The sequence below is a fragment of the Heloderma suspectum genome, chromosome 3 (assembly GCF_057233095.1).
Source record: "Heloderma suspectum isolate Gila_16-S chromosome 3, 16-S_ref, whole genome shotgun sequence".
Lineage (NCBI taxonomy): Eukaryota > Metazoa > Chordata > Lepidosauria > Squamata > Helodermatidae > Heloderma > Heloderma suspectum.
Genome location: NC_139460.1, coordinates 223,732,155 through 223,748,071, shown reverse-complemented (window position 1 = coordinate 223,748,071; position 15,917 = coordinate 223,732,155). Strand labels below are relative to the sequence as shown.

General features: G+C 43.0%; 1 protein-coding gene across 1 annotated transcript; it reads right to left on the bottom strand.

The window, feature by feature from the left end:
• Positions 1-8,662: 8,662 nt before the first annotated feature.
• Positions 8,663-15,182, bottom strand: LOC146350809 (interferon-induced protein with tetratricopeptide repeats 5-like). The gene is made up of 2 exons (XM_084845777.1): positions 15,083-15,182; positions 8,663-12,041 (listed from the first exon to the last, which is right to left on the bottom strand). The coding sequence occupies exons 1-2, from the start codon at positions 15,085-15,087 to the stop codon at positions 10,604-10,606; spliced, it is 1,443 nt and encodes a 480-aa protein (XP_084701903.1). The 5' UTR covers positions 15,088-15,182; the 3' UTR covers positions 8,663-10,603.
• Positions 15,183-15,917: the final 735 nt, after the last annotated feature.

Below are 15,917 nucleotides of genomic sequence, written 5' to 3'. Positions count from 1 at the left end.
AATTGCGTGGAGTAGCTGTTTCCTTTGTAGCCTGACACTTTCCTAGAATTTGCATCTGTAAGGAACCTGGGGTTAACTAATAAAGTAGTGAGCCTGACGCCTGGTATCTTGGAGTGTGTTGACTGTGGTGAGAGGATGAAGGAACATGACACCCACCCCCTTTCTGCCAACCACTGACCATTGAGCATTGTCCTGGGTGCTGTGCATTTCCCCCCATTCTAGAGGATTGTAATACCTTTCCTAAGGCTTAGTTACTGTCAATATGACCTTTAAGCTAAAATGTGCTGGTATCCCTTTTACTTTTCTCCTTACCCCCTTTGTTTTCTGTTCCACCCATCACTGGAAAGTGGCCCCCAAAGGTCTCTCCATAATCGACCTTCCAGCTGAAAGAGGTTCTGCACCCCCGATTGAAACTAATTTCCTGTTTCTAGGGATGCTGACAAAGTTCTATTGTGCCAGCCTTGGAAAACAACTTCTGGGACTTGAAAAAGATCGGCCTGGAACAAGAGGCGAGCTTTTTAAAGTGGCCAAATTCTTCTCCTGCTTGGACTGAAATACAAGTGGGAGAGAAATTGCTGGCTTTCTTGTCTCACAAAGGCACTGTACAGCCTGAGTAAAGCCTTTGTCTGCCAGTGATCATGGGAGCTTTGACAGCCAAAGCCAACATCACTTTGGCTTCTGAGGATACTCACAAACATCCTAGAATTGCTCCTATGCAATGCAATGGGGCCAGCTTGTTCTGTTACGTTACATAGGGTTGATTTTAAGAGGTGTGGGAGCTAAATCCAAGGGTGGGAATGAAGACCAGCTCCTGATGGAGAACCCATGGGGTGGCCTTTAGCCCCTCAGATTTGTCTCCCATAGCATCTCCCTCCCCCCTCCATAGGAACAAATGAAATAATTGGATTTGCACAATTTAGTGCATAATAGTGTTCTCCATGAAAGGAAGTAATGTATGCCCTCAGTACAGGCTGCAGCATAGGGAGATAAGATGGGAACCAGAGCCAGTCCGTCAGCCATGCTGAAAGATCATTTGGCTCCTCCTCTTGCTGAATGGTTAGTTTCCAGCTATTATAATTACTATTATTTAACTTTTAAGAACTGAGTTTGTTTCCCACCCTCCCTTTTCTCTCCCCATCCCCTTATGTGTCTTGCTTTTTAGACCGTAAGGCTGTGGGCAGATTGTCTTCCTTGCTTTTCGTTGATTGTATGTAAGCTGTTGTGGGAACCTTTCCAGCCAAAAAGCAGGCTAAAAATGCTTTAGATAAATACAATTGGACAATAGGAAGGATCGAGTTGGAACATCTGGGACCGTGATGCTTGCAGGAAAAGATGTAACGACCTGCTTTGCATGACACGGCTGGGTCATTGTGGGTTATTTAAGCAATGATGAGCCATAGTGCATGCCAGGCACACGCAGCTGCCATTTAGAACATGCAACCTCCAGTTGGGGTGATCAGGGGTTGTGCTGTGTTTTGCGAACCGAGTAATCAGGGGTTATTTGAGGGGTTAAACAAGGCTTGCAGAATCATTGATTAGTAGTAGGGATATGGGAGGGTTGGGGCCGCGGTGGCTTAGTGGTTAAGACGCTGAACTGCAGACTGGAAGGTCGGCAGGTCAGCAGTTCGAGACCCGAGTACTGCATGACGGAGTGAGCTCCCGTCTTCGGTCCCAGCTTCTGCCAACCTAGCAGTTCGAAAGCAAGAAATTGCAAGTAGATAAATAGGTACCGCCTCGGCGGGAAAGGTAACAGCGTTCCGTGCACCTCGGTGTTCAGTCATGCCGGCCACATGACCACAGAAGCGTCTTCGGACAGCGCTGGCTCTTCGGCTTAGAAACGGGGATGAGCACCGCACCCTAGAGTCGGACACGACTGGTTGGGGACACCTTTACCTTTTATGGGAGGGTTGTTTAACAACCACTTGAATAACCCCAATGGCTGGCTTTGCCCAACATGGCACAACCCCCAATCACCCTGATTAGGGCTTGCATATTCAAAATGGCGACTGTAAGCACCAAGGACACACCGTGGCCCATTGTGGGTTGAATAACCTTCGATGAACCGGCTGCGTCATGCAACCTGGTAAGTGTGCTTTCTCCCATATGAACATGCCTAATATCTGAGGCCATTATGCAAGCACCCCTATCACTTTGATTAGGGCAGCCTCCCCACCTGGTGCCTTCCAGATGAATTGGACTGCAGTTCCATATATTCCTAGCCAGCATAGTCAATGGTCAGGGATGCCGGGAACTGTAGGCAAAAATATCTGGAGGGCATTAGGTTGGGCAAAGCTGGCTTAAGGGATGGCAAACCAGAAAAGGGCCTTCTGAACAACCTCCCCTGAATGATTTGAGAGGCACCTACAGTGTTCAGGCACCAAATTAAGACTTGTACAAAATTATTTATGAAGGTTTTTAATGGATGTTTAATGGATGTTTTTCCTCTGCTGTCTTTATTGGATTCATGACTGCTGTTTTACTTTGCCTGAAACTTCTTAGTAATTTTTTTATGGTTTTATAATTTTCCCTTTGAAAAGTGACTGAAATTTTTAAAAGCTAATGTTTTCCCTCCCACCCCCCACAGCCCCACTCAAGCTTCCCCACAGCTGCTATCCACATAACGAAAAAGATGTGTGTCATATAGGGATGTACGAAACTCACTTACCTTTCCGCAGAATTTTTCGCGGTGGGGGGGGAGGCTGTCCGTCCCTCCCCCCAGAATCCTCGACCGGGGGGGAGGCGATCCAGTCCTCCCCCCCGGAATCCTGCCTGGCCAGCTCCGCTCTGTGGCAGCTCCGCGGAGCAGCCGGCCAGGCCTGTCCGCAGCCGGAGTTCCGGCCACGGACAGGCTGCTGCAGATGCAAATGGCAGCCGCCGTAGCGGCCGCCATTTGTGTCCAGACAAGCTGCCGTGATAGGCTATGTAAGTATTTACGTAGCCTATCACGGCTGAGCCCCCCCCCCAAAAACCCCAGCTTATGCAAATGGCGGCGGCTACGGCGGCCGCCATTTGCGTTCCCTATTTTTCTCCATTCTAGCCTACGTAAACATTTACGTAGGCTATTACGGAGAAAAAAAGGGGAATGCAAATAGTGTAGTGGGTGCTATTTACGTTCCTTTTTCTCTCTCGCCATAATAGCCTACGTATATATATATTTATTTATTTATTTCATTTCTATACCGCCCAATAGCTGAAGCTGTCGTAAATATAAATAATACGTAAATATTTACTGGAATCCGTGGTGGAATTCTCTGCCATCCCTAGTGTCATAATTGCTTTCATGCGATGAACCACCGTTCTAGTTTGGGAGTCGGTCAGTTACTTAATCACACAGATCCAAGTTGGCTTAACTGAATAAAAAAGAATTTGTACTCGTTTGGATGTCTAGACAAAAAGGAAACTAGCAGAAGCTAACTATCAATTAGATAATTGTTTTAATCCATCCCCGCCTTTCCATTGACAGTTACTTTTACAGCACACTCCTATGCAGTTTTACTCAGAAGTAAATGGGGCTTACTTTGTATAAAGTGTGTGGACTATGCAGACTTTCTTGGGAGTAAATCCCATTTAACTTAGTGGGTCTTACTTCTGAGTAATTATGTTTAAGATCACAGTGCTAGTAGCTTAGCAAACTGAGAAACTCTATATAATGTCAATATAAACAAGAAACATCCACCTTGCACAATTACTTATTATATTAGTTACCTCATGATGTCAAAGTATTCGTTGTAAAGGTTTTCCCTCTTAACGATCCTTTTCTTAACGAGTGAACCTCAGCTGTTACTGTTGCTTCTTTGCTATCTACTATCCTACCAACTGCATATTTGTTTGCAATCTACTTGCAAGTGGAAACAGAAATTTAAGATTCAGCCAGGTCTTGGAAACCGAAACTAGAAATTGGAATGGAATTATTTTCTTTTGATCCTACTGCTTTGTTTTCAGGGGAATACATTAAACATGAATTTTGCCCATGCACTGTACTCATGGTCTTTTAAATTTAGTTTTGATCAAGAGCACGAAGTGTCCTGACTGATTGTGATTATTTATTAACTAATTGGACAAATCACACTAAACCAGGCTGCATTAGAATTGACTGGAGGGATGGGATCAAAATCCATTCCATTTAGCATTCTGTTTCTAACAGAAGATTTCCTTGGGAAGGGGACAGGTATCTGAATGTATTTTTCCCCACTCTCTTGTATCTGGCACAAAGAGGATTGCCAAACAACCAGAAGAAAGGATCTGCAAATGCAAATCTAAACTGACTAGGGACTAAGCCACTTTTGACACACAGGGACTTGCTTCTGAGTGAACAAGAGCAGGTTTGTGCTGCAGCATCAGTTTCCCAGCACCTTTCTGGTTATTCTTTCCCTCTTTACTTATTTTTTTCTTTTATCTATATAAGAAAATGGTAGCGTAAGGCTTATTACTTGAGATCTACCAGACCAATCTTGCTCATTTTTGTTTTAAACTGAATCTTGAGCAGTGTAGACATACTGAAAATTTGGAAAGTGTGTAAAAGTTCAAAGCTCGAGCTTTAGTAGCAATTAATTTCTTCACGCCAAACAGGCAAGGCACCCCCTCTGCCAGTGGGATGACCAGCCCTGCTCAGCCAATCAGTGTGGCATGAAGGCAGGCCCTGGCTGCAGCTCCATGGCTAGGCTGTTGCCACCAGCGGGGAGGGGGAAGGGGACAGAGGCGGCCAATCGGGGTGTGTACGAGAGGGAGTAGGGCCATGCCACATGCACATTTCAGAGGGGGGATTCACTATGCAAGATCCACATTTGTGTTATTCATGTGCCCTTCTGTAGTGAGGGGACTGAAGGGCAAAAAATTGGGAAAGGAGCAAGACTGCTAGCAGCCATGGCTTCATGGGCTTTACACTAGTTTTTAAAGATTTGGGAGGAGGGGACATACGTATATTCCACACGTAGTCCCCCTTGTTAGGGAGAAATGGAAACATACATGCAGGCCTAGCCCAAGACATTTTGCTGCCTGAGGTGGAATAGCTAATGCCCCCTTGCCATCCAAGTGCACAGTACCTAAGGCTGTCCAATGTAGGTTGGCACAAAATCCCCCAACTGATTCTCCCTAGAGGTAGAAATTGAATAATATAACTTAATATACTTAATATAACAACATAACTGCTTGTGGTGATTGCTTCACTTTGCCTAAGGTTAGCTGACCCTTCATCAGGAGCACTGCTGTGCACTTAAGAGATTCGTGCCCCAGGCCCATAGGATGCAACCAGAGGAAAAGAATGCTGCCTTTCTAAATGATACTCTAGGGGAGGGGTGGGGAACCTCAGGCCTGTGGACCAAATCTAGCCCTCCAGTCCCATTCTGGCCCTCTAGGGCTCCCCGGATGGCCACACCCCTTTTCCCTGACCACCAATTGCTTGCTGGCTTCCCAGCTTTTGAGCCGTTTTCCCCCCTTTCTAAAAGGCTGAAATGCCTTTCCTCAGGCTTAATTACTGGCTTAGTTACAGGCATACCTTCAATATGCTGGCATGCTGCACTCTGTGGTTTTAATTCTTGTGAACCACCCAGAGAGCTTTGACTATTGTGTGGTATAGAAATGAAATGAAATAAATAAATTTGGGGTGTGTTTTGTATTTTGGCCCCACCTATCCTGCCTTCCCCCTCCTTGTCAGCCTTCAGCCCTGCCCACAACTGGAACACGGTTCCTGTGAGGTTCTACAGAACTGAATTTGGCCCTTTGGATGAAAGCCGTTCCCCAACCCAGCCCTAGGGAGAAAGCTGCGTTGCACGTAGAAGGCCATACCTTCGATTAAACATATATGGGATTGTGCTCCAGAATGGTTCCTCAGACCCTGGATGGTTATTCCATCCAGATTTACTCATTTTTTATTGAATTTTAAAAGGTTTGGGCTGGGGGTTTGTTTTTCGGCCCATGCATGTGTTTCACATATAGGCACCCTGGCCAGGGGGAGATGGAAGCATGTGTTGCATAAACCACTTTCCTGCCCTCATGCAATCAGAACGGGTCTGTGAGGAGGGAAGCCGGTCGCTGCTGGACTCCCCTGCTCAGGATGGATGTATGATCCACGCCCTATGATGGTAATGAGGAGTAGCAGCAGGGCACTCATGGTGCGGATTTGGGAGAGGAAGATGGAGTTGCCCTGCTTGGCTGGCTGTGCAGCCATGTGCTTCCACCAGGCCATGTGATGACAATGGTCCCTGCTCAAGAGTCTTGCCTGCCACCACCATCCCAGTGGAACTTTCCTACTGTGTGTCTTCCCAGGTCAGATAAGGGTAAGTGGTGGCAATGGAGCAGCGCTGCTCAGCCTATCCAATCCAACCAGCAATGCAGCAGGCAGATCAGGTCCTATGGGTGTGTGTGTGTGTGTGTGTGTGAGAGAGAGAGTATGTGTGTGTGAGAGGGAGGGATTGCTTGACTGCATAAGGCCAATGTGGGGCTTGGCCTGAGCATGTACATTGGCTCCCTTTCTTGAGTTCTCGGCACATGTTTTGGCTACTCTGCCACAGATGCACTGATAATGCTTTGGACTCGTTCTTGGTATTCCCAATGGGTAAACGTTTTCTAGATGCTTAATTCCATAACTGCATCATGCATATGTGTGATGTGACCTTTACTGTGTGGCTTGGCTCACTTGCTTATCTCCTCTGTATGTAGGTTCTCTGCTGCACAGTTGCAGTCTGGAGTGTGTTAAACTGACATCATGTGTATATGGCATTATTTGATGGAAGAGGACTTGTCAGTACATAAAATTGCTGTATACTGAGGTGAGCAGAGCATTTCTTGTGGACTCCAATCTCCTGAGCTACCAGGTTTTCCCCCTGGACCTTGCCAAGATAGCAGACTTTTTTTATTGCAAGCATTGGCAACACTGCTATCTTGAAGCAGTGAATGAACAATAAACCTATACTGGAATTAAAATTAACAATTTCTAAGTCATAATGAAAAATGTGAGAAGCTCCAGCTACTTAGCAGGGGAAAAAACACCTTCATACTACATTTTCCTATTCCTGCTATGTAGGAACATTTCTTCCTTGTCTCAAGTAAGCGTTTAAGGCCACAATCCTACGCATGTTTAGTCAGAAAAAAGTTCTACAACTCCCAGCATTCTCCAGCCTGGAGAATGCATGCACAGGATTGTACCCTAAAGTTGCAATCCTAACTTAACTGGGAGTAAATCCCATTGAACTCAGGGGAATCTGCTGCTCTTGGAAAGGTGAGAGAGTGTGGGCAACTGAGAGTGGCCACTTACGAATTTTCTTACAGTGGCCACTTATGAATTGCCAAAACAGAGAAAATGCATAATCGCAACAAGGACAAAAGAGGACACAAATGAGTATGCACTGCCTATTTATATGTACAGATGCAAATTTAGGAATAATTACTACACTTTAAATAGATATACACTCAGTCTCAATGTAGTGTGGAAGACTGTGACCAGGCAACCTGATTGCCTGCCTGTTCAGTCTGCTGTTCAGCAGCCAACTGTTGATGGGCAACAGTTCTTATGGTTCTTTATCTTTAAACAGGAATTCAGTGGGAGACCCCTTCAAACAGAAGACTTCAAATACTGGACAGGTATTACTCTTAGAAGGTCAAACACCATGTAACAAAGACAATCTTAAAATTGCCATTGCGCAACTTCTAAGAGTAACATCTGCAGATTAGTAAAATATAACATGGACTGTAAACATTATTAATTATAGATTTTTCTGTTGTATTCTGATTTTCTTGTTCTGGGCTTTCTGTTTATTAGCACTGTATATTTTACAATATACCCTGGAGAGCTATGATGGTGCAGTCCAAGTGCGTAAAGGGCTGGACCTAGACTGGAGAGATCGAAGTTCTTCAACTCCTGTCTCACCATAAGCTCACTGGGCAACCATGTGCCAGTCAGTCTCTCAGCCTAAATGACATCACAGGGTTGTTGTGAAGGTAAAATGGAGCAGTTCCCATGTACACTGCCTTGAGCTGCTTGGAGAAGAGGTGGGATGGCAATGTGAGAAATAATTACTTCACACATTCCATTAGATTTCATAATATACTTACAGTGCAATCCTAAACATGTCTCCGCTGAAGTAAGCCCCAGTAAGTTCAGTGGGACATACTCCCAGGTAAGTGGGTATAGTATTGGAGCTTTAAGTTGTTCTACTTAGGGGGTGCTCTCTTTTTGCTTTGGATTATATGCACACAACCATCCCCCCCCCCCATTTTGGCATACCATGTTCTCCATCCTACGCCACTGCCGAGTGACGGTTTACATGTCCTTTCAGTTTCTGGTTTTCTTATCCTTCTCTGTCCATCTCTTTCACAGATAAACAGAAAGACAAGGGCAAGAAAACTGTTGTCTGAAAGGAGCTGTAAACTCTTGCTTGGGGGTTGGTGGGTGATGGTGAATCCATGTATATGTTTGGCTTCCATACCTAGGGATGTGCAATGCTGGGAATTCCATTCTGTTTAAGCCTGGTGGTATTTCGCAGTGTTTCTGTTCCGATAAGTGGCAGCAGACTACAGCACATTTTTTCCCCAGTTCTGGAAATGTTTGTATTTTCTGGTGCACATTAATTAAATTCGTTTTTCCATGGTCCCATATTTTATGCGAATGGTGATGTATGCAAATGGGATTTTTTCCCCAGGTTTTTAAATTTGTGCAAATGGGGTCAAATTTTTTAATAATTTTTAAAATCTGTGCACATTTGCGCATGATCTCAAGTCCACCCCTCTGGTAGCCCCACAGATAGTATTCCCCTTGTAAATAACATTCTTGTCAGTTTCATCGTCTCCACACACAGTACTTCATTTAGCCCAGCAGAGCCATATTCCCTCCTTGTCAAAGAATGTGTCAGTTTCATCCTTCACTTCCAGGCTTCCCCCACTTCTCTCAGGAAGCATGGAAGTGAATTGGCATTCATGGCTGTTAATGACTTTTATCACAGTCAATACTACATACTAAACTCTGTAATGTATTTATTATGTCAATATTCAATGTACTCAAATATATTAGACATTGACAGCATTTGGGGATATTCAAGAGGAAGGCCTCAGGACTACATTTTGCCCTGGGCCAAGAATTTAGTATTTGATTTGTGGATCTCTCTCAGATAGTGTTAGAATTCAGATGTTTTCCATGCATATGCTACAGACAATTCCTATGGAATTGAACATGATAAAATCTTACAGCCTCCTGCCTGCCCTCCAGCATGCTGGGAGTTGAAGTCCCACACAGCTGGAGGGCATCATGTGGTAGAAGGCAGGTTTAGGAACTCTTGAGGACTGCAATCCCTTGAAAAGAGCCTATTCATCAAGGACAGGCATAAGGTAGATCAAGTTCTACTGGAAGATCCCCAGGTACTTTGCAGTAGATCAGCCAGAGGTCCTAGCTCTCCATGGTTTAACAATAGTGACAACAAAAAGGCTTTTCCACCTCTTAAATTAGGCTGCTATCAAGAAAAACTGGGAGAAAAAAAGGGAGTAGATTTGTGTGTGCAATCGCCTGTTCCAGTACCGAGAACAGACTCCTAAGCCGAACATGTGTTCAGAAGCTTTTTGTTCCACAATTCTAGGTCCGCTTTCTTGAGCCACTGTTTTGAATGTTTTAGTGAAAAACAAATGAGATCCCACAAGCCTAATCTCTGCCCATGTCTCATGTCTCAAACAAAGCAAGCAAACTCATTTCAAAGCAAGCAAACTTGTATTTTCTTCTGCTACTGTTATATAATATTATACTACTCTAAAGGTTAAGTGCACCTTTGAATGGTGCAACTCATTTCATACTCATGAGTAACAGTGTAAATGAGTTCTATTACCGCTGGGAGGAGCTTAGAGGGCTTTTTGGTGCTCCGATCAAAAGGACATTGCTGCATAATCATCTCTCTCTTTATCTCTCTATCTTCTAAGTATGTCTCTAAAATTATTTCTAGACCCCTTTTGAAGATGGAACTTCAAGTTCCTCTACTCCTGGTATAAGTGTTTCTAAATAGGGTTTCTGTAAATCTCTAGATCAAAAAATCTGATGCAGCTATCTCTTAAGTGAAACATTTGTGTGAGATAATACAGTGACCAGAGAAATAGGGTCAAAGCTGCAAAATGCTAAACTATTAGAGGATGATAGCCTTCTAACCAATTACTTCAAAGAAAATTCATGGGCTGTAATGGAATAAAGACACTGTGAATGTTCCTATTTGTTTGAAAACAATATTCATTGAATAGCTAAAAGGAAGAAACTATGAACACATAGATAGAAAACATCTATCTATGAATCCAAATTTATTTCCAGGTCCTCTTTGAGGATGAAATCTCAACTGGGGTTCAAGCACCTCTACTCCTGGTATACTTTTTTTCTAAATAGGTCTGTAAATCTTCAAATCAAAAAACCTGATGCAACTATATCTTAAGTGAAACATCTGTGTGAGATAATACAGTGGCCACAGAAATAAGATGAAAATCTGTACAATGTTAGAAAGCCTTCTAGCCAATTACTTCAAAGAAAATTAATGGAATATAATGGAATAAGGAGACTGTGAAAGTTGCTGTATGTTTTGAAACACCATTAATTGAGTAGCTAAAAGGAAGTAATTCTGACCACATGTGGGAAAGTTCAGTTTTATAAGGTAAGTTTCAAGTTCCAAATAGCACTGAGGTATTCTTCATTTGTAGGATCTATTTTCAGGGCTCTTTCATAGCACCTAATTGCTTTTTGCTTTTCTCCATCAAGTTGGTGAATGAATCCACTGATACCAACACATTTGGCATCTCCTCGACCTTGCTTGATTTTCTTTTCTATTAACTTCTTCAAGTTAGATTTGCACTTAACTCTCTCAAGTGATTCATTTTCAATTTTCAGCCCCTTCAGATAGTGCTTAATTGCTTTAGATTCTGATTTTTGGTGAAATTCCTGAAAGCACGCATAATTAAAGTGGAGCTGCTGCTGTGCAGTACAGGTTAGTTTCGGCTTTGCAAATACCTTCTGAAATGTTTCTTCTGCTTCCTGAAGCTGCCTCCCTGCAGCATACATGTTTGCAAGGTCCAGATAAGCAAAGACAAACTTGGTTTTGCGCTCCACCACCTTCTTGAAATGAAAAATGCAAAGCTCTATCAATTCCTCCATCTTTTCTCTGAGTTGATGTTTCCCACTTGCCTTTCTCATTTCAAAGTACTGTGCTCTATAGCAAAGCCCTATCTGATGGTGCAGGAAGCTGGAGTTTGGTGTCAACTCTAATGCCTTCTTCAAATACAAGAGGGATCTTTGCGTGTCATTTGTTTTCCTGTAAAATTTCCCAGCATACCTCAACACATAAGGAAGGTCTGGGTGTTTTGCAAGGGCTTCTTTGATGTACGTTTCCCCTTCTTGAACCTTATTAATTTCCTGTAGCTTTAATGCAAGGAGAGGAATGCCAAATGCATCATCTGGATTCAGTCTTACTGCACGCTTCAAGGGTTCCAAAGATGACCCTTCCGCTGACGATTTCCTTCCATAATAATCCTCCATGCGGTAAACTGTGATTGCATAGCCAGTATTAAATTCTGGGTTTTCGGGTTCTTCTTCCAAAGCCTTTTCAAAGCTCTCCTTGGCTTTTTCATAATAATAAATCCCAAATTTGAGGAGGGCCCACCCCTTTTCACAGTAGATCCGTGGGAGTTTCATCTTATAAGGAGAGGCACTTCCGTGTTGTTTGCAGACATGTTCCACCTTCTTTGTGTAGGTTTGTGCTTCTGTAAGTTTGTCCATGCTGTAGTACATCCAAGCGTAGTTGCCCCACGTCACCAGACTTTGTTTTTCAATTTCTCCCGGGTACTCTATTTTAACAGCCTCTTCGGCTTTTTGTAAATTTTCCAGAGCTTCTTCCTTCTTGCCATTCAAGCATTTCACATAGGCCAGCAGGTTGTAATTTTGGAATCTGGATTTGGACTGTAAAAACTTGATCTGTTCGAGAATTCTTTCCTCTAATTCATCAGGATCAACATCCTCCTTCAGCAACATCCAAGTAAAATGGCATTCAAGCTGCTGGAGGATCTTCGTTAAAGAAGCCCTGGAAATGTCACTACAGAATGGGGGGAAAGAGACACAGGCATATTTACATTTTGAAAGAAGGGCTGATTCAAGCATATAGCAGTTTCTAATGGACTCTTAAACAACTTATTAGCCCATTTTTTGGCTCTGATTTCTTTCCTCTACAAATGTTAATAAGCAGTCATGATGTCAGCACTGCAGATCTAGATTACATTATTTTGCTATGTATTTATATTGTTTTTCAGATGAGAGACCTGTGTTCTCCTGACTTGGCTGGTTCACATCTTCCTTAAACCTAGCACAAGCTTGTCAGAAAGGCTTGCAAGATGCTGGGGTGTGTTTCAGCAAAAGAGGGGTTTTTTCCTGTTAACATAAGAAGAGCCCTCCTAGATCCGAGTAAGTGCCCTACAGACTAGGGTGTAGAACCTCAGGCAAGAGGGCCAAATCCAGCCCTCTAGGGGTCCCTGGAAAAGCCTGGCCCCACCCCTTTATGCAAACCAGTCATTTCCCAGCTTTGGTGCAGTTTTCTCCCATTCTAAAAGGTTGCAATGTTTCTCCTAAGTCTGAGTTACCGTCAATAAGAGCTTTAAGTTAAAATATGCTGGTATTTTTTGTCTCACGCCCTCTTTTTTAGGCCCCACCTCCTTTGCCTTTGGCCCCACTCATCAGTGGAATGCGGTCAGCAAACAGATTGGAATCCAGCCCTTGGGCCGAAAGAAGTTCCCTTAGTGTAGACTAACAATCCAACTAAGAGAGCTGGTAAAGTTCTATTGAACCAGCCTTCGAAAAAAGGTTCAGGGGCTTGATAAAGACCAGCCTCAAAGGAGAGCTGAGCTTTCTAAAGCTGCCAAATTCTTCTCCTGCTTGGATTTAAAGACAAGTAGAGGACACACATTCCTGACTTCCCTGGCTCACAAAGGCTCTGTGCAGCCTGAGCTAAGCCTTTGTCTGCCAGCAATCATCGTAGTTTTGGCACCAAAGCCAACATCACTTTTATTTATTATTCATTTATTATTCATCTACAAGATTTATGTGCTGCTCTACATCTAATAAAATATTTGAATGGTGAACAATAAAAAGGATAAAAATAAGAATTAAAACCATTAAAATCAGACTGTGGGAATAAAACCGTGGCTTGTTATTGACTTATTTGATTTATAGCCTTCTTTTCTACAGCTCTAGCAGGGATTCCATAGAAAGGGAGCCAGTACACTAAAGGCTGTACTCCAAATGGACTTCAGACAGACTGCAGGTCCTTCTGGAGACCACAAGGAGTGCCTCATCTGATGCCCTCAGTGACTGGGTGGGTAGGTATGGGACAAAGCTCTCTCTCAGAATTCCTGGTCCGAAATCATTTAGGGCTTTATACACCAATAAGGAAACCTTAAACATGGCCTGGTAGCAAGCAGGCAGCCAATGCAGTTCCCTCAGTAGAAGTATTAAATGCAGCAAAGGGGTCTAGCTGCTGCTTCACACACTAGCTGTGCATCTGGGCCAACCTTAAGGGCAGCCAAGATACCCACAAACACCCTAGAATTGGCCCTGTGCAATGCAGTGGAGCTAGGTTGCTGCTGTTTCATTGCTTTTCAATGATTTTAAGAGGTGTGGGAGCTAAATGCAAAGGCGGGAATGGAGACCAGCCCCTGATGAAGAGAACCCATGGGGTGACCTTTACCCCTTCAGATTCGTCTTCCTTAGCATCTTCCCCACCCCATACAAACTAATGAAATAATTGGTTTTGTACAATTTAGTGTACAATAGTGTTTTGAAAGTGTGTGATCTATGTCCTAAATACAGGCTGCAACATAGGGAGATAAGATAGGGAGCAGGGCTAGTCCATCAGCCATGCTGAAAGATCATCCAGCTCCTCCTCTTGATGAATTGTTAGTTTCCAGCTGGTTATAGTATAGCATAGCTGGCTAGGGCATGCTGGGAGTTGTAGGCCTTTTTTCCATCTAAACTTGCATAGGATTGCACCTTCATTTAACTTCTAAAAACTGAGTTTGTTCCCCATCCCTCCCTTTTCTCTTCCCTTTGCCTTATGTGTCTTGCTTTTTAGATCATATGCCTGTGGGCAAATTCTTTGATTTTCATTGATTACATGTAAGCTGCTGTGAGAACCTTCCCAGGAGAAGAAAAAGCTAAAAATGCTTCAAATAAATAAAATCAGAAAATAGGAAGGATCAAGTTAGAATATCTGGGTCAGTGATGCTTGTAGGAATATATATAAAAAGTGCACTTTCTCCTCAATGAAGATGTCTAATCTCTGAGGTCTGCTTCTGAGGCCCTTCTCCAGGAGTTCCCATCACTTTCATAGATTACAGCAGCATCTCCACCTGGTGCCTTCCAGATGTATTAGACTGCAATTCCATGCATTCTGAGCAAGCATAGTCAATACTCAGGGATGCTGGGAGTTGTAGGCCAAAATACCTGGAAGGTATTAGAATTCAGGCACCTTTTGAAAAGTGACTGAAGTTTTTCAAAGTGAATCTTTCCCTCCCCAGTCCCCACAGCATGGAAGCTCCTCACACTTCCCCACAGCTGCTATCTACATAACAAAGAACAACAACATGCAAATTATAATTGCTTTCATGTGATTAACCACCTATCTAGTTTGGGCCTGAGTCAGTAAGTAATCATAGCTATCCAAGTTGGCTCAACTGAATAAGAATGAACCGCCCAGAGAGCTTCCACTATGGGGCAATATAGAAATATAATAAATGAAAATACATGAAATGAAAGAAATTGTACTTCTTTGGATGTCTATACAAAAAGGAAATTAGCAGAAGCTAAGCATCAATTAGATAATTGTTTTAATCCAGCCTTTCAATTGACAGTTACCTTTAAAGCACACTCCCATGCACATTTACTCAGAAGTAAATGGGGCTTGCTTTGCATAAACTGTGGACTATGTGGACTTTCTCGGGAATAAGCCCCATTTAACTTAGTGGGTCTTACTTCTGAGCAATTATGTTTAAGATTACAGTGCTAGTATCTTAGCAAACTGAAAATTCTATATAATGCTAATGTAAACAAGAAACATGCACCATGCACAGTTATTATGCTACTTACCTCATGATTTCACAGTATTAGCTGTAAAGGTTTCCCCTCTAACGACTGGTTATCCTTTTCTTAATGAATGAATCTCTGCGGTTGTTGTTTCTTTGTTATCCACTGCTCTACCAACTGGGGTATTTATTTGCATTCTACCTACAAGTGGAAACAGAAACTTCATCCAGTTCTTCTGAAACAAAACTAAAAATTCTTGCATTGCATTGCAATGTGTTTCCTTTTCTTCTTCTCCTCTTGCCTTGTTTTCAGAGGATTACGAAACAGAAACTTCATCCAGTTCTTCTGAAACAAAACTAAAAATTCTTGCATTGCAATGCAATGTGTTTCCTTTTCTTCTTCTCCTCTTGCCTTGTTTTCAGAGGATTACGAAACAGAAACTTCATCCAGTTCTTCTGAAATTAAACTAAAAATTCTTGCATTGCAATGCGTTTCCTTTTCTTCTTCTCCTCTTGCCTTGTTTTCAGAGGATTATGAAACAGAAACTTCATCCAGTTCTTCTGAAATGAAACTAAAAATTTCTGTGTTGCCATTAGGGATGTAAGAACTCACCCTAGTTCGGTTCTCTGTGCACTCGCTGAAACCCTGCTCGCTTCCCCCCCAAACCTGTGCTCGAGCCTCCGACGAGTTTGGTGAATTCCCCAGCACTCACCGCAAACCCATTCGGTGAGTGCCGCCATTTTTGCGCCTTTCCTTTCTAGGAAAAACAGGGAGTTAAAAAAATGTGCATATTCAAGTATGTGCAGTTTGGAGCTGGGAAAGCGAAGTAAGTGCAATATTAGAGGGATTATACCTCTAATATTGCGCTTATTTATCTTTCCCAGCTCAAAACTGTGCA